Raw genomic sequence first — 23,785 nt, 5'->3', positions numbered from 1 at the left:
ATTTATAATTTTATAACTATTTTTAAAGTACAAAATTTAAACGAAAAATAATTAAAATTTGTAAATTATTCAATGCTTTTAGAATTAAGATAATAGTTTTTAATGGAAATCATTAAACACAATTAGAATTTTTATTTACAAATTAAATATATGTTAATAAAAAATTTAAAATGATAATCTAAAAGCTTTAATAAAATATTTTATTAACATTGGTGTTTATATAAATAGATTATTATAAATAATTAATAAAGATAGCATCCAAAGTTATGCAGAAATTGTAAGAATAAAGAAAAGAAATTTTCTAAAATAAATTGAAATTATTAAATAGTAACAGGGTAATAATTCGAATGATTAATTTTTTATCAGATGGATTTGAGTGGAGGTTGCGGATGAAATTTGGAGATTCTAAATTCGGATCAACGTTGAGATTCAAAACCTTATTCGTTGAGAAGCAGCAGGCGTGCATGATCTAACCGAAACGCATCGTTTTAAGCATAATCCTATAAATAGATGATTTCCCGGTTGAACCGTGCTTTTTACAAATATTCATTCATTGAAGCTAAAAAAGAAAAATACAAAAACAAAATAATAGCTTCTTCCCCATCCCTTTTCCCTCTGTTGTTTCTCCTTCAACCCTAATTACAAAACCCCAAAATTTCTTGCTCTTTCTCAGAGAAATCCTCGGAAAATCTTGTCCAATTTATGGATCAGTACTATCATCATCAGCCTCATAATCAATGGGGGCAACCACCACTACCACCGCCCCCGCAGCAACCCAGCATATGCCCAGTTTGCTCAATTCCTCACCTGCCATTTTGCCCTCCCTACGCTCCTTACAATCACCAAAACCCTAATTACCCTCCTCAACCTCCCCATTATGCCCGACCCGGATTTGACCCCTACCAACCTCCCCTACCACCTACGCCACCTCCTCCTCCTCCCGCGGTCCCAACTCATACTCCCCCTTACATCGACGGGTTCTCCGATCCTAGATCCTGGCATCGAAACCCTAATTACGGCTACGATTATGGTGCGGCTGGTGGTGGTGGTGAAGTTGATCGGAGCTACAAGAGGCCGAGAGTTGACGAGTTTGGTTCGGGTCCGGGTTCAGGTTGGACTTTGTCAGAGGATGAGAGAAGATTGAAGTTGATTCGTGATCATGGTGGTGCTTCTTTGAGTGGATGTAACCAAGAAAATATATATTTCCAAAATAATATTAATAACAATAACAAGGCCACCCCAATGCCGCCAAGGCTTACAGAGATGTATAACATTGAAGATTCACTAAACAATGATAATGATTATAGTAATAATTATGATTACAATCAGCAGCAGATTCAACATAAAGATTTAGTGCCTGCGGCGGTGAATAATTGGCAAGGTTATGAAGAGAGAATTGGCGGTTATTTGTCACAACCTGGTGGCAGTAACATGGCTCAGCCGCCTCCTCCTCCTCTTCCAGCTTCTCCGCCGCCACCTCTGCCTGTAGAGCCTCCAATGCAGAATCACTCTTCTTCGGAGTTTAAGGCTTTTTCTTTATCACCCAATTCATCATTTTCTTTATTTCCTATACCTGTTAGTTCTTCAGTCACAGCGCATTCCACTTATCCAGTGGTTCCTGAGCCTTATTATCAGAGCAAGCCACGGCATGCTTCTGGTGGATTCAATGGGGAGGTAATGGCTGGCTTTTTAATTGCGGCATTGGCGTTTGAAAAGTACTTTTCAGGGGCTAAAATTATCTTTTTACTTCTGTTTCTTTTTTTTGATTAGGATCCTCAAGTTATCCATAGGACTGTGCAATACGTGGGCATTCCTCCAAAGCCATTGTGTTCTGATAAGCCTAAATTTGTTAATGCTTCTGAGTTGTTTAAGATGCCTCATAGAGCTTCTCGGCCTGATCATATTGTGATAATTCTTCGAGGGCTTCCAGGTAAATTAGATTAAGTACTTGCATTTTAGTTGATTTTTTTTACCTTGTTTCTAGTCACCTGCTGGGTTGCATGGAAAATTCGGCTAATGTTTGCTAAATAAAGAATAAGGTGAATTTATTCTCTAGGATACGAGTGGGCAAGAAACATACTCTTTGATAACTGCTAACGTTCTGATGAGCATCATTAGTTGCTATGTATCCTCCATCCTCAGAAAATGCTAGGAGTTCTGTTATAATTATAGTACATGATAATAATTTCTATGAGCATGGTATGCAGATAAAAGGAAGGCTGAAGATTATGCTCATTAGCACTTCTGAGCTTCTAGAACCAAAATTTTTCAAAAGAGGCATTGATGATGCTTTAGGAAGATACTTTCACATTTTATTCTGGGCATACTCTTGATAACTGCTAATATTCAGATGAGCATCATTGGTTGCTATTTATCATCCATTTTTTCTGAAAACGTTATGAATTTTTTCTGTCATGGTTATATTATATGATGATAACTTCTATGAGCATGGTATGCAGATAAAAGAGAAATGCTGAATATTAGCAGTTCTGAGCTTCTGGAACCAAAATTTTCAAAATAGGCATCAATGATGTCTTAGGAAGATATTTTCACTTTTTATTTTGGGCATACTCTTGATAACTGCTATCATTGATTGTTTTTTATCCTCCATTTCCTTAGAAAATGCTATGATTTTTTCTTTTGTTATGGTTATTGTACATGATGATATTTTCTTTGAGTATGAAATGCTGGTAAAGGAGAAAGGCTGAAGACATTATTAACTGTATGATCATGTTTGGCATATTTAATTTACTGCATTTCTTTTATGTTTAGGTAGTGGAAAGAGCTACTTAGCAAAGATGTTGCGAGATCTTGAGGTTCAAAATGGTGGTGATGCCCCTCGAATCCACTCGATGGATGATTATTTTATGACTGAAGTTGAAAAGGTCTGTTAGTTTACCTTGTTTTTGTTGATATTCAAAAGCAATAGAAGCCTTAACTGTTTCGAAATTTTTGATATATTTTTATGTCATATTGCTTAAAGGATGAGGAGACTGATTCAAAATCATCAAGTTCAGCTCGAAGCAAGAAAGCAATGAAGAAAACGGTGATGGAGTACTGTTATGAACCTGAAATGGAGGGGGTAATGCCACTTGTATACAATGGACATCATGGTTTGATGCTTGTTTTGAATTTGCATCTATGTACATTTTTCGTGGTTAGATTTTGAGTTGCTGCTGAAAACATCTAATCTTAGGTTATTCTGGCAGATTGGACAAGGAATCCAATCAGGAACTGTGCATAGTCTCTCATCAATTTATGCTGAGTGTTTTGGCTTGAGCTTCATCCAAGTTGACATTATTGTCTGCTGGACTGGTTTTGATATTTGTTTGGTGTATGTTGTATAAAAGAAGGCTGAGCAATACAGCTGACCTTTAAACATCAAAAACAATTTCAAGGCATAATTCTTTTAAAAATTTTTCCTCTTATTCCATGCTTAGTAAAAGAAGAAAAAATCCCTGAACATTAGAGACGTGTCTTACTAAAAGTATTTTCAAAATTCTAGTTTAGCTATTGCTAAATAGGCATGAGCTTGCTGGATAATTCTTATGCATTTAAGTATGAAGAAATGCATGCATGTCAGCAACTTAGTCGTTTCATTCCTAACTGCGTTATTTCTTTGCTTATGCATGATAATTTCTCTTATTATTTTTCCGAGAATTTGGTGTTAATGTAAATATACTACAGGCCTATAGAGAAAGCATGTTGAAAGCATTCAAGAGGACCCTTGAAGATGGGATCTTCAGTTTTGTAATTGGTATGATTCTTCATTTGAAATTTTAGGACTACTAAAGACATTGACTTATATCTTTTTGTTAATATTATGGTCATTTATGTGTTAAAGGTGGATTAGATAATGTTTGGTATTGGAAAATTTTCATCTATACTAATGTGGTTACATGTTTCCTTTTGCTCTGATGATTTTGAAGTGATGCCTACTTTTGATTTTCAAATTCTTCCATTGTTAGTGGTAGCATTGCAGATACATTTCTCTCCTTCAGATTGTTATTCATGTGCCTGCCTTAGTTAGATATAGTTTAGAAGACTGAGAATATCTTATTATTCTTTCTGAAGAAGAGAAAAAAAATGGGATACGTAGGCTTCATTATATAAAATGATTAAAGATTGTCCCAGTCATGCTGGCTTGTTACAGCATTCGACGACATAAATGATCTAGCTTCATTATCATTTAAGTGGTCATGCAGTGCCCCTGCACTGCTTACATTGTTAACTAACTACAGATGCAGCTTTTGTTCGGCAATTGACCCTTTTCTTGCTGGTATGTGTGCTTTGTCTTAGTGGATGACCGCAATCTGCGGGTAGCTGATTTTGCTCAGTTTTGGGCAATTGGAAAGGTATACTCTCAATTCTTTCTCACAACCCCTCTGCAAGTATATTCTCTGGGAATACTTTAAAGGTGTGCAGGTCTTATTTGCATTATACGGGTCTTACTGTAATTTGGGAGCATGAACATTAACATGCTAAATTACTTTTTGAGTTTCTTCCACTTCTTTAACTTTTATTAAGCAATTATTTAAAAACATTTATTTTATTTTGAATTCTCCTCTATTTTTCATTCCCAATTTATTAATCTGAATTTTGTTTGTTGTCTCCCAATGCAAAGATGATTTTTTTAAGCTGAATGTTTGAACGCAGTTTGGTCGATTACTTTAATACATGGGAAAATGTTAGCCCATCTTAGAAAGAAAAATACATATAAGTAATTTTCTTGGATGTGGACGTGGAAGCCTTTGGCTCTGCTATTCTCTCATTCCTTTTTTTTTTTTGTTTTTTTCTTTTGATGTTGTTTTCTTATTCTTTTAACTTGAAGTTTCTGGTCTGTGTTGGAAAATTGAAAGCAGTTGATGTTTTCAGGAAAATTATATGTCTTGGTACCAAAAAATCATCATTTTATAACTTTCATTTCTATGGTTAAGAAATAATTCTGTTAAAAAATGAAAAAAAAAAGAAAAAAATTAATAGGAAGAAATGGGCTATGTCTATTGTACATTTAATTCAAGGCCATAATGTTATCCACGGAAGGTGCAACCCTTGTTCTGCTGTGTTGTTCAAAAATCTTTCTTGTTAGTTTTCATAAGCTAGCCTTTGTGCAATTAGTTGCCAGTATACTTTTGTGCTTTTTAAAATCAGCTGTGAACCTGCAAAAAGACAGTTTTGTGAAATGCTGCTGGTGACATATACTGCATTGTACCAAAAATGAATATGGGATGCATGTGATGCTATTACAATATCATCTGGAATTTCATCAAGCATACTAAATTATTACTGATATTCCTTGTATCTATGCATTGCCCTGTTGAACTTTGGGTGGGGAAAAACTTATGTTATGGTCCCACTACTTTTCTCATCTGTACTACAAGTTCGCAGGCCTGGTTTAAGTTAAGGCCTCGGTTGTTTTCTCAGTATGTGTGTGTGTATGTGTGCTTATGCCAGTTTTATGTCATCTATCATGTATAAGCTATTGCTTTGTAGTCAGCACTATGGTGTCCCTCGAAGACCTTTAAATCAGTGGTTTATTATTATTGATGGAATTTTTTGTTTATCTAATGATTGAATAATCTGATTTCAAATGCTTATTTTACATATTGCATTTTCTTTGATTTGAATTTTTCTGTATGCGAATATTTCCCTGCAATGAATTTGCTAAGAGCTAGATTTTAGGTCGTTGGGGGTTTGTTTTGCTTTGTTTTGTTCTGACTACTCCATTATTGTTGTGTTTGTCATTGAAAAGTTGGAATTGTTTTATTCTTTTTTGAAATAATTGGAACCTATGTGGTGGAAAATTTTTTGAATCAGTTGTCACAATCTTGGGAGAAATTGTATCTCTTCTGAAATGTTTTCCAGGACTTTTCATCTTTCCATAAAAAAAGTTCTCTAGGACTTCAAATACTAATCCGACCATTGGCATATATAATTTTTTAATTTGAACCTTAAGGCATAGCAAAAGACTACTAATCTGATGATTCGCAAGTTTTTAATTGGTGTGCTTATGCATTATGTTTTAATGATGAGGATCATTGAGTTACATTAATTGGTTCTTTTTTTGTGTATATTTGACTTCACTTCTTCAGGAATTTGGACCACCTAACTTAGTAACCAGTTACATTCTTCTGTCTGGTTGCGTATGAAGTGAACCCAAACTAATAATTCAATATATATATATATATTACTAATTTATACATCGGATAATTATATATATATATATATATTAATAAGAGAGTAAATAATCTTACTAATGGATTAATATAGACAAATATACACCAAGAACATCATTAGAAAACAATGGTATAAAATCATTTGATAGATGAAAAAATGTGTGAAAACTCAAAAATAGTTGTTTCGCATAATTAATCATCCAATTCACACAAAAATACATTGATTAATTAGTTAGGATTTAAGACATCATTTGTTTGGGAAGACAGTTCTTGCATGAGCTAGCTCCTAATTTCCTACTGTATCATCCTTCATTATTCAAGACGTTACGAATCCTGTTATGGGTTGTACCTTGTCGTTACGTTGTGTCTGTTTCCAACTGTATATTCTTTGTCTTGCTTAATTGGCAAAGCTAGCTTTGATCTAATTCAATCTTAATCGCTAATTAGCTTTTATAGTTTTGAGTTAAAACTCCTTGATCTTCCCATATATTAATATTGCAGTGTCCCCTAATTTCCACTCACAAATTAAGGCCAACCTCAGAGCTGGCTTTTTCTTATTGTTCCTTGCTTTCTTTTCAGAGATCAGGTTATGAAGTTTACGTATTGGAAGCTACATATAAGGATCCAGTGGTGAGTGTGTATATAACTTATTTTCTTTGTAAGATTCTTGTCACATTTTCCTGATATGTGTGCGGTGTTTAGTTCTAATATTGAACTTGACAAGTTGCTGATGTTTTAGAATAAACTGAACAAGGGTTCTTCCTCCCTCAATTGTGCCATAAAGCTTAATTATGTTGAATTTCAGGGCTGTGCAGCTAGGAATGTTCATGGTTTTACCCTAGATGATATCCAACAGATGGCAGGACAATGGGAAGAAGCTCCATCATTATACTTGCACCTGGACATCAAGGTTTGTCGCAACTAAGCTTTCAGTTTTAACTTTACTGTTAAAACTTTGGAAATTCGAATTGAAAGCAAACATCATAATTAGAAAGAGTAAACATAAAATAAAGTTGACATCTTCTAGATGATGAAGAAAAATTGGAAGTGTCACTTATTGTAGCATAATACCTACGAAAAAAATATTGTAACTTCCTTTGCATCTTCTAAATGCTGTATTTTGCTGGTATGACAGTCATTGTTCCATGGAGATGACCTGAAGGAATGTGGTATTCAGGAGGTAATTGACTTTTTCATCATGCTGATTTTATCTTTATAAAGAATTAGGTGTATCATGCGCTTCTGACTGATAACTTAATTGTGATTGTGCCTGTGCCTTCTTGCTTACAACATGATAATATTTGAGCCTGTTCATGACATAAATATACATGGATAATTATTTTTGCCCATTTGTTATCTCTTCCCTGAATCAGTTTTGTCCCTAATGTTTATTTGGAAGTAATATTTGTTTCTGCACCTAATCAGACACTTATATTTAACCTTATTTTCTGAAAAGGAAGAGTGGATTGTAGTTGGAAAGTCACCTGGAAAATCTCTTTATGGTAATATTGTGTTGAAAGTGCAATAGTTTTGCTGTTTTTCTTCACTCTATAAAGGTTGTGGCAACACAGACTCATTGATTTGTGATTTTGGAGTTGGTATTGTAACTAGTTTAACTTAAATTGAATTCTCTTATTGTCTCTGCCAGGTTGACATGGACGTGGAAGATGGAGATCGTGAAGAAGGATTATCAGGACAGCAAGAACAAAAGCCTGAGAAAACGAAATCACTTGCTGTTGGAGATCATGTACTTGGAGGTATATTTCATCTCTTCACTTTGCATTCCTGGTGTATCAGTCCCTCCATTACGAAATACATACATACATATATATATATATACATACATACATATATATATACACATACATACATATATATACATACATACATACATACATACATACATACATACATATATATATACATACATACATACATACATACATATATATATACATATATACATACATACATACATATATATATATATATATATATATATGTACATAAGCACACTTATGGACATATTTGTTTATACATGATGTACACATGCACATAAGAATATTATCTAATTGTGTTAGTTTAAATGACATGCTATTTTCTTGAGTTTTAGTAACATCTTAAATGAGTTCTGATACTTTGGATGTATAGCTTGAAGCTTGAACTATAATGTATTTTGTTTCTTAAAAAGCGAGGGTATTCTACTTACAGTTTTTCGCATGTTTGTTAGTAGTCCATGTACATATTTTGTAGTTTTGAGGTTATGCAGTCTGGGATAATGGTTACTGTATACATATGAATATAACTTAAATGCTTGTCACTTTGAAATGTAGCTGTAGGGTTTCAGACCAATAATGAACAGAGATTGCCCTTACTGAATTAGAGTGCCATACCTCATATTTTAATCTTGCGTTACATTCATGGCATTTTTATTGATAACATTGGTCTGGGATGTTCTCACTTAAATTGATTGGTTGGGTCATAAGGGTTGAGGGTTCAAAAAATGCCAACAATTCCTGGTTTTTGTGCTAAGTAATTTTGTGCTGTTTGATTTAAGTTACTAATAGCAACATTCTTAAACAATTTGAAGCTAAACTAGAAGGTAAATGCTGGAGAAAATCCTAAAGGGCGGGAGATTGTGAGATGACAGTGGGTATTTAGTTTACACTGCAAACATATTTTATTTGCATAATGTGCTATTGATGTAATGCTAGAGGTCGGTGTTGTTTGTTTCTCTTCTTTTAGCTTCCTTTGGAGGCTAGAGGTTTTTCCAAGACTCAAGCAATTTATACAGCTTGATAGGATACAAGTTTTTTTTACGTGCAAATTGCACAGGGACTATATTGAATATCAAGTGTTATGAATTAAAAAAAATGAACATAGTATTTATATTTTGGTTAAAAACTAATAAAGTTTCAATTAGATTATAAGTTTATCATATAGATGAGTTTTTATCTAACAAGTTAAGTTTGACAAATTACAGAATAAAAAGTAGTGTTTTGGTTTAGACTGCACCACAACTTCACTTGAAAATTATTTGAGTAAATATTATTAGAAATAAATTAAAAAAGTTATAAATGTATTTTACCCTTCAAAAAATTTCAAACCCCTTTGGCCAATAAAAAAATTTCAAACCCCTTAATTTCTATTTTGTATAGTAATATTGATGAGTCAAAAAATAAACTGTAGTGATTTGATTAAACTATAACTTAAAGCAATTCAACTAATTTTAACTCTATCATAAAATTTTATTAGAAACAAAAGTGATAAGGTTATTTTCGTCTTCACAAAAGTTGCACTCCAACTTTATATTGGTATGTATATCCAGTGTTTTCTGTCTCACAGTTAATTATATTTATCCAATTTACCTAGGATTTCAAGATTTAGATTCTTCAAAGGATGACAATAGGAGGGATGCTGAGGGGGACCATCCTGTGGAGGTGAAAGAATTAAGTCGGAGTAAATGGTCAAACGATTTGGACGAAGATGAAATTGAAGGACCAGAAGCTATTAAGGGAAACTTGAATGCTTTTTCTGGGTTGATCCAAGCATACAAGAAGAAGGGAAAATCTGTGCATTGGAGTGACCAGGTATTCCTTATATTGCAGAACATATTTTGTGTTTGCCAGTAAATGCCAGTATTTTGTGTGTTTGCCCAAAATGTTTTAAGTTCCCCGTTCCCCCCAATTTTAATGTTACTGAGGAAATTGCTCAACATGCATAGACATTTACTCAGGTCTGCATGTGTTTGTGTATATAAACGAATGTGGCTGTTGTAAATATTTCAACCATGTAGCTACACTGTTGCTTAAGCAGTCATAAAAGCGTCTCCTTCTCCACCTTATTTCTCAGTTGCTATAAATGCTGTCAAGTTGTTTTCCTGTGCATTCTTGAGCCCTTCAGCACAGCAATTATCATGTACTGTCTAGCAGTGTGGGTTCTCGCCTGGAAGGATGAATGACCATGGATCATTGTGATGAAATTATAGGGAAAGGTCACTTAAATCTTTTACCATTAGTTGTCTGTTTGATGGGGTCAGTTGAGGAACAGAACTAAAATAACCTTTGATTAAAGACCTTAATGGAGATAATCTGATAAGATCTGTATAATCTGTATCAGAGTTATATTATTTGCTGTAGTTATGCAGGAAAACTCTAGTCTTTGGCAGCTGTCTCCCTAATTCATATTCCGCTTTGAAAATGTCTTGCCTCTAATTAGTTTCTGTTTGATAAAATATAAAATAGAGGTTTTCTGCTGCTCCTGGTGGCTTTTACACCTCTTATTTATTTTAGTTATTTTTCAGGGCGGTGACACTGGATTCTCAATAGGTGCAGCAAAGAAGGCCAAAATGTTGTCTCTAGTGATTGGACCAGGAGCTGGTTACAATTTGGTCAGTCATGCCATTATCATATCTGGTCTTTCAGTTTTAGCCATTTAGATTTCAATGGAAAAAATTCTATTTAGCTGTCTGCTATGACATTTAATATCCTTCAATTAATTATTAGTTTTATGTAAGCATTTTCATGTTGGAAGGAAATTGCTTCACTGTGAAGTCAGTGAATGACAGGACGGACTTCTTATGATTAAGTATTAATTTTGATGAGTCGAATACTCTCTCCACTGAGTTAAATATCTCTTAGAAAGGCTTAACTGTAACATCATGGTGCTTGTGCTTCCATCACTTGCAGAAGTCTAACCCATTACCTATGGAGGAGAGCCATACATCCAACAGCAGTGGCACTTTGAAGAAGCAGAGTTCATTCCAAGAGCGACTTCGTGCAGAGCAGGACTCCTTTAAAGCTATTTTTGATAGGAGGAAGAGAATCGGCAGGCTTGATCTTGATGAGGATTAGTATAATTAAAAATCCGGGGGAAGTTTTGCCTTTGTAGAGATGTTTAGCATGACTGCTTTCTCTGGCCGCGCGCCCACCACCCCCCATTCCCCACGTTTTTTGGGTATTTTATGGGGGGACTTGCGGGATGTTTGTAGATTAGTATGGAAAAAGAGAGGTGGTTCGGTCAAACTGTAGCTGTAATACAGAATGAGAATTCAATTTCCATGGTAGGAAAAGAAAGTTTTTCTACCACCATTATCAAATTCATAGTTGTAATCGTTTTCTTGGCATCTCATTGCCTGTGTGATGCATTCCATGACGTGCCAGAAGTTATCCATATTACTAAAATTCACTAAATAAAATTTTCTGATCTGGTCTGCGACCCAGGCATTAGATTAATACTTATAGCTGACGTATTCAGATTTTATTGTATTTTCTCCACGAAATTATGTTGACTTGCATGATCAATGTTTAATAATAAATTTAGCAAACCTAGACTCAAATATGCGAAAGAGTTTAAAGAGGTGAATGCATTTTGCTACAGGGTTTTATTTATCTTTTTACCCTTGTGCAACTCATAATTAAGATTGAAGCAAAACAGGGGCTTCCTCTCTCTCTCGTCTGCTACAATCTCTTTCTTGCACTGCATGGTTAAGGGTGCAAAGTTCCAAACTAGTTTTCTGATTTACTGGCTGCACTTTAGAATTGGTTTTCTTTATTTTTTCTTTTTTCAAAGTCAAGTTTGTATTCAAAGTCGTGTAAATGATGAGGCCAGGTATGTGGGATTAGGAAGTGAAACGTAATTGATCCCAATAATGGAGTTTGGTGAAGGTTTTAAATAATAAAAACATGTTTATCAAGTCTTACGTTGGCAGCGGCATTATAAAAATGTCCAAAATCTTTTCTCTTATTATATTCTTAGCCATTGGTTGCTCAAATTTAAAAACCTTATCAGTTCAGCCTTACTCTCTCTCTCTCTCTCTCAATATTTATAATAAGGGTACAGTGCCTAAAACCCTTAACTTTTAATCGAAATTTGAACGGATGCATTAATTTTTGAAATCGATATTATGTTTCAAAAAAAATCTTTCACTCGATATATTGATCCAATCATTAGTTAATCATTAGTATTTCGTTAATTTAATGATATGATAATATTGAAAAGATAATTTTTTTATTAATTTTAAAAATTATTATTATATAATTTTTTTTTAAAAAAATTTTCTTTCTGATCACTGACCACCTCACAGTAATCGAATCTGATCGAAAGTGTCAATTTGGTCAGATTGAGAACCTTAGATCTTGGTGCCCCCATCGTGAGTGCTCTTTGAGAGCACCTAACGTTGTGCTTTTGGCAAGCACCGTTTCGGTGCTCTCGCTCCCTTAAGGAGCACTAATCTTGGTGGTTATGAGAGTACTAGATCCAATACTCTTTGAGAAATTTGGTCGGATAGGTTGATTGGTCAAGTAAAGAACATCGTCAGCTGACTTAAAAAAAAAAGAAAGATATTTTAAATATTTTAATTTAAATATTAATGTCATTTAACTATTTGAGATAGAACATATATTTTACAAATGAATGAATTTATGTGTAATTATAGTTAAAAGTTAAAAATGGTAGAATATTTTTGAAGAAATTGTGAGAAATAGGCCTCCTCATAAGGTGATTTTAGAAATAACCACCCATATAAAGTTATTTATTTCTAGCCAAAAAGAACCATGAGTAGACCAAAATGCCCTTAAAAATATAGTGGTAAATTAAGCTCCTGATATCTCCCTCCCGTTAGAGAGAAAATAGAAATAAATGTTCAGTTGTTTGAGCTCACTCATCTTTCTCTCTCAGCTCTTTGAATTGTATCAACTCTGTCAACTTTCTGTAAAGCACCATCGTCATCAGCTCTCTCAGCTCTTTGAACTGTATGAGCTCTATCAATTCTCTGTTGAGCACCATCAGCATCGGGCTGTGGTCTATCTCTCGACATCTGGCCATATTGTCGTCGATAAATAGACCCTATAGTAGAGATGACATCAATGTATGTTATTGGGTTTATTGCTGCAACACATAAATTTTTGAAACTTTTTGTGTAAATTAGAATATAGATTAGAAACATTGCCCAGAGTTGTTACACGTTATGCATTTATAAAACAAATGGCGTGTAAAAAATATACTAAAATAACATGTGTTAGCACATGGCGTGTAACATTTTTATTTAACATGGCGTGTAACATGCTGTGAACATGGCGTGTAACAATTTTTTAACTTGCGTGTAGAATTTTTGGGCATGGCGTGTAACATTTTTTAAAAATGACGTGTAACAACATGACTGACAAATTCTAGAACACGACATGTAATGTGTAAAATGATTGACAAAAATTTTTTTGTTTTCAAAATTTCAGTGGGGTTCCAAATGTGCGACTTGTGATAAGACACGATGGTCAGTGAGTGGATGGTATTTACAAGGGTGGTGAGTCACAAATAAGGGGGGTTAGGAGTGATTTGTCGTTTGTGCGCTTGATGAAGCTGGTTGAAGATATTGTTGGGATAAACTCAAAAATTGACAAGATTGAGTTACATGCATTGATTAGTACACCCGGAGAGCTATCACGGCCAATTATCAAGGACGATGAGGATGTTGCATTAATTCTGCTAGAACAGAGAAATGTTCTGACTGTGTATGTCAGCATTAAAGGACGCCAAACAAATGTTATGTCACATGAAAAAGCTGAACAACATGGTAATCAACTCAATCAAAATGAGATTTACAATGCTTCACATATACCACAGCATTCGGTTTGTAACCCACAACAATGGCAATTGACATATGCAGAAGAGTTTGTGCAGCTCGGTAGACACCCAACATTCACAGAACAGTTGGGTGCACAATTCTGATCAGGATGTCCATCGAACTAATTACTTGTTTTTGTCTAACAAATGAAACGATCGGGTGAAACTGTAGAGGGTGTAATGGCATTTTCAAATGAGAATGCGACACTTGAGGACAACACTACGACATTAGAGGGTGACACTGCGACGCTCGAGGATAATACTACATATGATGAGGGAAATGAGGATTTGTTCCCTGCTGATGAATATAGATTTGATGACAATTCAGATGATGGGCTTGATGAATGGCATGATGAGAGTTCAGACGATGACTGGCTTTATGACAGTGACATTCCAATTTGCGATAATGTTGAAGGCGAAACAAAACCTGTTGGAGGTGTTGATGTAAGAGATGTCCAGTGTGATGACCCCATATACAATAACCCTATCGCTAATGAAAACGGGATTCATTCCCTGATACATTACTCCATGACAGTTATTAGGAAAGGGGAAATGCAGGGATATCTCGTACGTGGGTAATTCTAGGTGCAAAAAGGTTCTCCTTCCAAACAATTACCACTGAGGAGTCGACATGTGCCGATTATCTCTTATACAAAAGAAGAATGTTTTCCTTGAAGGCCGAGTTGAAACGAGCTTTGAACATGTTGGCTCTAAAAGAACAATTTGGGATAAGAGTAAAAAGGTCATATAAAGGTCGTTATGAGGTTGGTTGCAAGGACAAAGCATGTAAGTTCGATGTGCGTGCAACGAAGTTACTTGAAGGAGAATATTGGCAAGTTCGGATGTTCCACAAAGTACACACGTGTACTGTCGATGGCTTGCAAGGGCGATTTTCAACTGTGAGTGCGAAAATAATTGGTGAACTTATATCACACAAACTTTGGGCTAATGGAGTAGCATTGAGACCTAAGGATATAATTGGTGAGATGAGAGTTTAGTGGGGATTGGAATGCTTGTATGGTAAGGCTTGGCAAGCGAAGGAGTATGTGAAGAAGCTTGTTTTCGGTCCCCCGGAGGAGTCATTTCAACTATTACCCTCATATTTTTATATGTTGGAACAAGAAAATCCTGACACAATCACTACAGTGGCTACTGATGTGGCAGAAAGATTCAAATATTGTTTCTGGTCATACGAGACTTGTATTTGGGGGTTTAGGGATGTAATGCGTCTTATGGTTACAATTGATGTGACACATTTGAAAAGCAAGTTCAAGGGTGTTCTATTTATCGCTGTATGCAAATATGCGAACAAGTGTGTATATCCAATTGTGTTTGGCATCGGCCATGTTGAGGACAAAGACTCATGGACGTGGTTTCTTAGCAAGCTGCGTGATGCGGTTGGTTGTCCTGAAAACATTAGGTTCATTTCTAATCAGCATCTTGGCATTAAGAAAACAATCCAAAATGCATACCCAGAAACACACCACGGATTATGCGGTTACCACTTGAAGAAAAACTTTAAAAACAAGTTCAAGCATGACGATGTTTCTATGATTTTCAACCTTGCTTGAGATTGCTATAAGGTTTTCGATTTCAACAGACATATGAACTAGCTCAAGCAGATTCACGTGAGAGCCCACACTAACCTTATGAGAATAGGCCCTAAAAGATAGGCACGTTTACGTTCACCGATAAGACGATACTAACTCATGACATCCAACATTGCAGAATGTGTTAACTCATGCTTGAAGCATGCAAGACAAATACCAATCACTGTTTTGATCGAGTTCATCAAAGACATGTTCTCGCGTTGGTTCCATGATCGATAAAAGGAGGCCTTGGTTCCAGCCCTTAGGTTGCTAGGCAATTGAGCAAACGGTTCAATGATGCATAACGCTTAATAGTTAAACCTATCAACCGAGTGGAGTTTGAATTTAAAGATGGGAAGATGGACAGACTTGTAAACTTGTCCAAGAAGATGTGTTCATGTTGTGAGTTTCAAACAGATTTACTACCATGCAATCATGCCCTTGCAACAATAAGGTCAGAATATCTTTTTTTCTTATTTGAACCCTAATTGACATAGCATTTACATTGTGCTTGAACATTGAGTTCATTATATTTTTCAGTAAATGCAAACGTGAAGTCGTTGAATTCTGCGCTGACTACTACAAGACAACCATTTTAGTGGAGGGTTATGCGAGGTCCATTTGCCCAGTAGGGCATCCTAGTGAGTGGGACATCCCCCTTCATGTAAAACAAATTGTCTTGTTACCACCATCTTAGCGAGGCCAAGTGGGAAGACCTAGGAGGAGAAGGATTTCATCGACTATTGAAGGCAGTTGAGCATAGAGATATTCGCAATGCAAGAGGTACAAGTATAATAGAGCCCATCCCCATTTGCAGTTCCATCCACAAATCCGCACCATGTCCAACTCAATCGACGCTTCCACTAGTGCGATGACCAAAAGCATGTTCAAGTTGCAGACAAACCGATCACACACGCAACAACTGTCCAATATGAAGGACACTATCTGAAAACATAGGGTGTCTTGTGGATGAAGACAGCTTGTCAGCCAAACTAAATGTGTGAGCCATGTGCAATACTTTTCTGACAATTTCCTCTTGTAGTTTCTTACATTCATTCATATTTTGTGTTTGTTAGTTTCCTTTTGTAGATGAGTCTTTATTTTTTCTATTAATTTTATAGATATATTATTTGATTATTCATTTCATTTTGTTGGTAGTTTTGAGCAGTGAATAGAGTTGCAAAGTCCCTATACTATTCGTGTAGATTATTATTGATATGCTTATTAATAAGCTAAATATTTAACTGTAAAAGATTTAGGGTGTTGAAAGTATATATACATATTTTTTCACTTAATTATTTGATTATAGAATATGTAAAATAATTTATCATTTTGGCAAAAATTAAGTTTGAATTCTCCTTTAAAAAAAAAGAAATTTGTAAAAATTTCAAATATGACGTCGAATTTAGATGAATAACTTGTATTACGTTTAAATAAAATAATATAAAATGACTAAATAATTTCTTTCTTCTGCTATTTATAATAGTAGAGAAAATGTTTTATTTAACTTCATTTTTTAGTTGAGCTAAAGTCAAATAAGGAAAAAAATGTTGATTTAGTGTTTTCTGATTTAAAAATTGAAAAACAGAGATATGGAGTTATCAATGATTATAAAATTAATTCCTCGTTCCGACTTGCTTAATTTGGACATGACAAACCTCTTATTACAATCATAGAATCTGAGTTCAATGCTTGCAATTATTTATTCATTTTTTATGCTTTAATTTTGTTGAATATTTTAAGTTATTTTTTTAAAGTTGAAATTTTCTAGATTAAATACTGTATTCATGGTTGATAAAGTTAAATATAATTACTAATATTGGTTCCATCTTATGTTATTAACAATTTTTTGTTTGGGTTTCGAAATGAATAATTTAAATTTCTTTCAATTTAGGCCCTATACCGTTAATTTTTATCCACTTTAGTCCCTTTTTTCCTTAGCGGGAAAATTTGATCTTCAGTTTGAGAACTAAATTGAACTAAATATGGGAGTATAGGGACTGCCTCTGTCTTTTTAACCTTTTGTCAGCCATATGCTGTAATTTGTAGATGTCAACGACATCTTCTGGTGACACGCTAAGTGGAAGTAGATTTATGGCATGACACGTTGACTTCTCCAGTATTGTACGATGACAAGCCACCCCCCAATTGTCATATGTCGGTGTCATCTTCCGGTGACACGCTGAGTGGTAGCAAATTTATGGCTTGACATGCTGAGTGCAAGCAGATTTATGGTGTGACACTCTGAGTGCCAGCAGATTTTTGACGTGACATGCTGAGTGCAAGTAGATTTATGGCGTGACACGCTAAGTGCAAGTAGATTTATGGCATGACACTCTAAGTGGTAGCAGATTCATGGGGTGACACGTTGAGTGCAAGCATATTTATGGCGTGACACGCTATGTTGTAGCAGATATATGGTGTGACAGGTTGACTTGTTGCAGATTTATGGCGTGACATGTTGAGTGCAAGCAGATTTATGACATGACATGCTAACTTGTTTCAATATTCAAGGGTGACACGCCATGCCCCAATGGGGTGACAAGCCACATGGTTACAGTATTAATTTAAATTTACATTAGCTTCTGAGATTTATAGGCACTGTGTTTGAATTGAAAAATGAATGTATAAATGTACGAATATTAAAATTAATAAAATTAATTGTATTTACAAAATATGTACATACAACTCCAAATATGTTCAGGGTTCGCTCTCACAACTGTTGAAAAAAATTTCTAGAGCGTATTGGCTACGTATATTAGCAATTATATTCTGCTTAACTTTGATTAGTTTCGATTGCAAAATATCGTCAATGTACCTTATGGTGAACATACCGCAGTTGACATTATCATTCTGCTGATGCACTTTAACTTTTGGCAAATGAATTTCCAATGGCATCAACGTCGAATCTAGTGTCTTTTGGCTCATTTTGTGGAAATAACCGACTTTGTGGCAGATGATTGGGATCATTGTCATAAGGGGTGTCATCTGAGCTGTACACACACAGTTATCCTTAGCATCCGAAGTTCTTGTGGAGTCTACCACCTTGATCATCCACCTGACAAGTCAATCTTTGCAACCACCCAATGCCCACTCACATTGCAAGGCATGACGATGAAATCGACATCTTCCCATTTTTTATCATATGTCGGCCTCTCACCTTCCATGTACCTCTGTAACTCATCTGAAATTTCCATCGTGGACTGGCCATTTTCAGTTGGAAATGCGGTGTAGAGCATATGGATGGTGTCTTGTCAAACATGTATACATTAGCTTACACTTTATATAATCAAAAACTTTAGTATTTTCAGGATTGAAAAATTTACAAATAAACTTACAAAGAATATCATATCAACCACGCATGCACAGTGTGTTGTACAGTTTTGACTTTGGCCCTGTCTTGTGCTTACAGAGTAGGCTAAGGCATGCGTCTATTTGTTCACTTGTCATTTCTTTTTTGGGATCCTCTAATGTTGTGAAAAAGTTAGCTCTTTGATCTCCTAAAATCCCGATGTTACACCTGCACATGTAACAGAATGAATTTCAAAAGGCTTGGTGGATTAATGTTTCATTCAAAAACAATAGTTGCAATGTTATTTATGAGCTTACCTCGCACACTTGTCTTTCTAGAAAGCTTTGTACCTTTCCATCACTAAGTTCTTAACATCCCGAAGGCACACTGATGGGTCGACATACGGGCTTGCCATGTATTTGCTGGCCATTTTGACCCATGCTTGTTCAGTTGGGTCTGAAATCAGTGCTTCAAGATGATGGACATCAGATAACTCTGGTGACGACACCCATGACGCGTTGCCTTCAAGAGTGCTTTAACGAAGATGGTCCCTTTCAGCCAGAACTAATGTAGGTTCCCATCCCCTCTTACTATTGCCTCGACTACTGCATCGGCCTTAGGAAGATGGTCCCGCTTAAGCCTCAACTGAGTGAAGGTCCCTCTCCCATCCTGCAGATGTATCGATAACCGAATTGACCTCAAGAACATGGTTTCCTTCAGCATCATCTGATTGAAGGGTGACATCCTCTACTACAACATCATCGACATGAGTTACATTCTCTCTGTTAGAAGCAATAACGTCATGGTGAATGTGAACATAAGGTTCATCACGCTGCCCATCATCAGCATCATCGTGGTCGTCACTAATATCGTGCAATGAAGCATCACCCTACAAAATGAGACAAATGGGAAAATCCATTAGCTCATAAAATACCACAAACCATAAACTGAGAATAAAAAATAGGATTACACCTGCTAAACGTAAACCACCAATATATTAGCGAAGATAGAATAGCGTACTTGTGATTTCAGGCCGTCTAGAATCTGATGAACTATACGGTCCTCCAATGTTTGCATTGTGAGAATTCATGATTGAATTGAAGCCTTTAGCTCCAACATGTCTTTTCCATACCTGCTCATGATTTGTCGCAGCTGACGTTTCGTGACTACTCCGTCATTGACTCTTGTCACATGGGTCAACTACAATAACATATATTATTATGTTATTTAATAATCATATATGTTCACTGTTGAACATTAACCGTTAAAACTTTAATATCTTTACTGGCGACTCGTTAGCACTGTGCGATTGAGTTGGATCGATCGGTCGTTGAAGAGCTATTGTTGCCTCCATCAACTGTAATAATAGAAATTACTGTGGTACTTGATAAACATATGTGGAAATGTTGAACACAAACAGTTAGAACCGATTTTACCGACGGCTCGTTAGCATAATGCATCTGAGGAGGACCTCTCGATGGTTGTAGAGCTATTGTCGCATGGTCCAATTACAAACATAGATATATTATTCGATAATCACATATGGAATTGTTTAACACAAACCGTTAGAACCGATCTTACCGACGGCTCGTTAGCATGGTGCGTTTGAGGAGGACCTCTCGGTGGTTGTGGAGTTGTCGTCGCATGGTCAAACTGCAAACACAGATATGTTATTTGATAATCACATATGAAATTGTTAAACAAAAACCTTTAGAACCGTCCTTACCGACCGTTCACTGCCATTGCCATGGTCATCCCCTTCTTCCATCAACTCAGGGTTTGACAGCTCATCGACTCTAGCAGAGACGGTGTGCCTCCGCTTCGTGGCACCAATGGCTTTTTTTTGCTTGAAGGTTCTCTTTTTTTCCCTTGCACCTAAGCCCCAGTTCGCCTGATCCTCCATGTGCCTTATTGGCACGTATTGGTGGCCCTCAGATAACGGGACATTAATGTCCACAAAATACTCCCATCTAGCCTCATCTGGGGTGGGCTTTAAGGTCTCGACTGCCCACAACTGCAAAATAAGGATTGTGATTAAATTTTAGGGAAAATTATTATACAAATTCATAGCAAAAATTAGTAGTTGTTCACTCACATGCTGAGATGACTCCAACTTCTTAACTGCCTTGTAGAAGTCTTTTGGCTTCTGATTGCATTGCCATTTGCACATACATAGGTAGACATTGTCTTTTGGAGCAGAGGGGGTAACTATCTTTCGCAAGGCTAGAATTGCCTCCATTGCCTAGAACTGTAAGTCAAATGTAACTATTATCAGACCGTAAATGATAAACGAGTGCAACCATAAATTATTATGTCAAAAGGAAAATGAAAAATGTTACGTGACAGTACCTGTATCACCCACGTGAATCCGTAAATGTTGTAGCATAAACGAGTATCCTTTTGCAAGTTTGAGGTAGGCATTTTGAACGCCTTCAAAAGGTAGTCCAAGGTTAGCCTCTAAACATAGTGACCCTATGGGAAGACATTCCAAACATCGATGTCCTCCACCAATGACAAAAGCCATGGTGTCACCCGTCTATGGTAGTCTTGACCAAATAAAATGTTATTCGCGATAAAGATGAGTGCCATCTTGGTCGAGTCTCTTAGTCGCTGAAAGTTACCTTCGAGAAACGTAACAAGCAATGCCTGCAGTTTAACATTCTGCTGCCTGTTCCAGTATCGCACATGAATTTCGTCCACAACAACCTTATACGGTTGTGTGAACACATCGGGTATTCAACCAAACTTTAGTCTAGTGATAAGGCAAAACTCTTGCTTTGATATGCGCACCTTACTTTTGCCAATGGCAAACCATAGCTCATGCTCCATTGAATTTGTCTTAGTGATTCAACAAATCATGATGTTATGTAGGAGACCAGCACAAAAGCAGCCTTGTGGATATACGTCAAGCAACATTTCGAAGTAGATACGCTTCACTGCATCGTACTTCCCTTTCTCTTGGAGAGTCTTGATGTAATGCAGTTGCGACCTTTTACAGTGGGTGTTAATGGAGACATTGAATGCCCACTTCTCCCTCGGCATAATAAGCAAATTGTTAAGATCCTCATACTATCTGGACTGTATCTGCAAAACATGGCACACATGCACGAGTGAGTTAACCCATAATGTGCAATAAGGTATACTGAAGAAAGAAATAAATGTTGTTACACGTCATGCATATCAAGTAAAATGTTGTTACACGCCATGCATATCAAGTTAAATGTTGTTACACGCCATGCATAATGTTGTTACACGCCATGCATATCAAGTAAAGTGTTGTTACACGCCATGCATATCACGTAAAATGTTGTTACACGCCATGCATATCAAGTTAAATGTTGTTATAGGCCATGCATAATGTTGTTACATGCCATGCATATCAAGTAAAGTGTTGTTACACGCCATGCATATCACGTAAAATGTTGTTATACGCTATGTGTATCAAGTCAAATGTTGTTACACGCCATGGATATCAAGTAAAATGTTGTTACACGCCATGCATAGCAAGTCAAATGTTGTTACATGCCAACGCTGACACGCCAATCACTATAATTACTGTCTCCTTACATGAACTGGCCTAAAATACCCATGGCGTGTGACATATCAATCAGTATAATTACTAACTCGTTACACGAACTGCCCTAAAATAACCAATGTCATGACACGCTAAAAACCCCAAAAAGCAATTAACCCACTACATGCCATATCAAATGTTGTAGTTTGTGTTACACGATATGCAGTCGCCGACCCTCTTCAAACCTTTGGTTCTACCATAAAGCCAGGAAGAAAATAGTTTAAACATAACAATTGCAAAAAACATGAACATATCAAACAACCCAGCAAAAAATTAACAAATAGAAGAAAGTTTTAATTTCAGACTGACTGACCTCTTCACTAATAACCGACATTGTTGCTGTGGTGTCGTTAAGCTTGCAAAGAACGAAGTCGAACACTCTGGTACCTTTGAGAATGAGGAATGAATCAAACTCTCTGAGTTCCTTCACACAGACATTTATGATTTTTGAAAAATATTTAATTAAAATGAAATGGCCTTATAATATTCATTTATTCATTTTATTCATTTAGTGGAAGTCCAATCGGTTTCCTCGTTATTTGCCCACTTCCTATTTCAAACCATGTCGTGTCACATGTTCAAGCCATGCCGTGCCACACACTCTAAACCCTACCGTGTCATAGATTCCCTCCATGACGTGTCACAAACTCTAAACCTTACCGTGTCATAGATTCCTTCCATGGTGTATCACAAACTCTAAACCCTACCGTGTCACAGATTCCTTCCATGGCGTGTCACAAATTTTGAACCTTGTCGTGTCACAACTGTGTCACATATGCTCATCATGCAGTCTCACATGTTCTCACCATGGCGTGTTACATATGCACACCATGGAGTGCCACATTCTCATACTAGCATGTCACATATTTTCACCATGTCATCTAACATATTCCTTCCGAGTCGTGTTACATATTCTCACCCTGCTGTGTTTCAAATTCCCTTCATGGCGTGTCATAAACTTTAAACCCAGTCGTGTCACACATTCCTAACATGCCATTCCAGAAACTTTATGACACGGCTGGGTTAAAAGTTTATGGCCTGCTGTAGCACGACCATTTCATGCTTTGGATTCACATCTTTCTCCTTTCGATTCACCACCATATCTGGGATTTTTGGTTTCACATCATTCTCGAAGCTTTCGATTCATCATGACTGATTCCTCGTTCAGTTTAATATCACTCTCTTAGTATTATCTGAGTGCCATGTCTGAAATATCTGAAAAACCATCTTATGTAACATTATTTTGTTTTGCACAAGTTTCGCGAAAAAAAAAATGGATGTTTTGTATAAAATTAGATGTTCGTAAATTCTTTACATATTTATTTTCTTATTTTCTGCGTGTTTGAGAATGCGTGTTAACGAATATTTTCCATTGAGGGTATTTTTGTCTCAAAATTTATTCTTATGATTAAAAATAGTTAAAATTATCTGAAAGCTTATTTCCAAAAACACTTTATTTTTAAGAGTTAAAAAAAAAAATTTCAATATTTTTTCCTTATAATAGTCCTTTGAGGCACCTAATTCTATTCGTCAC

The 23,785-nt window shown here is 35.9% G+C and overlaps 1 protein-coding gene and 1 non-coding gene across 4 annotated transcripts; both read left to right on the top strand.

The window, feature by feature from the left end:
* The first annotated feature begins 534 nt into the window (after positions 1-534).
* LOC18604609 (P-loop containing nucleoside triphosphate hydrolases superfamily protein) lies at positions 535-11,410 on the top strand. Of its 3 annotated transcripts, none has more exons than XR_001927216.2 (13): positions 535-1,674; positions 1,771-1,930; positions 2,773-2,885; positions 2,984-3,082; positions 3,688-3,757; positions 4,300-4,355; positions 6,756-6,806; positions 6,982-7,086; positions 7,312-7,356; positions 7,825-7,933; positions 9,549-9,766; positions 10,469-10,566; positions 10,865-11,004. XR_001927216.2 is itself a non-coding variant. In XM_018118093.2 (13 exons), exons 1-13 carry the CDS (start codon positions 703-705, stop codon positions 11,027-11,029), a joined length of 2,250 nt encoding a protein of 749 aa, XP_017973582.1. In that variant the 5' UTR covers positions 535-702; the 3' UTR covers positions 11,030-11,410. The 3 variants fall into 3 exon arrangements, 2 of the variants coding, with proteins under 2 accessions (XP_017973582.1, XP_088660865.1); XM_018118093.2 differs by having other exon boundaries at positions 10,480-10,566; positions 10,865-11,410; XM_088804739.1 differs by lacking the exon at positions 4,300-4,355 and having other exon boundaries at positions 6,763-6,806; positions 10,480-10,566; positions 10,865-11,410.
* A 5,566-nt stretch (positions 11,411-16,976) lies between these two features.
* Positions 16,977-17,073, top strand: LOC148763696 (small nucleolar RNA snoR8a). The gene has a single exon (XR_016025632.1). It is a non-coding gene; the product is annotated as a small nucleolar RNA snoR8a (small nucleolar RNA).
* The last annotated feature ends 6,712 nt before the right edge of the window (positions 17,074-23,785 follow it).

Source organism: Theobroma cacao, chromosome 3 (genome assembly GCF_053813885.1).
Source record: "Theobroma cacao isolate CCN51 chromosome 3, ASM5381388v1, whole genome shotgun sequence".
Classification (NCBI taxonomy): domain Eukaryota; kingdom Viridiplantae; phylum Streptophyta; class Magnoliopsida; order Malvales; family Malvaceae; genus Theobroma; species Theobroma cacao.
Note: the sequence above shows the minus strand (reverse complement) of the source record. Positions and strands in the feature narration are given on the sequence as shown.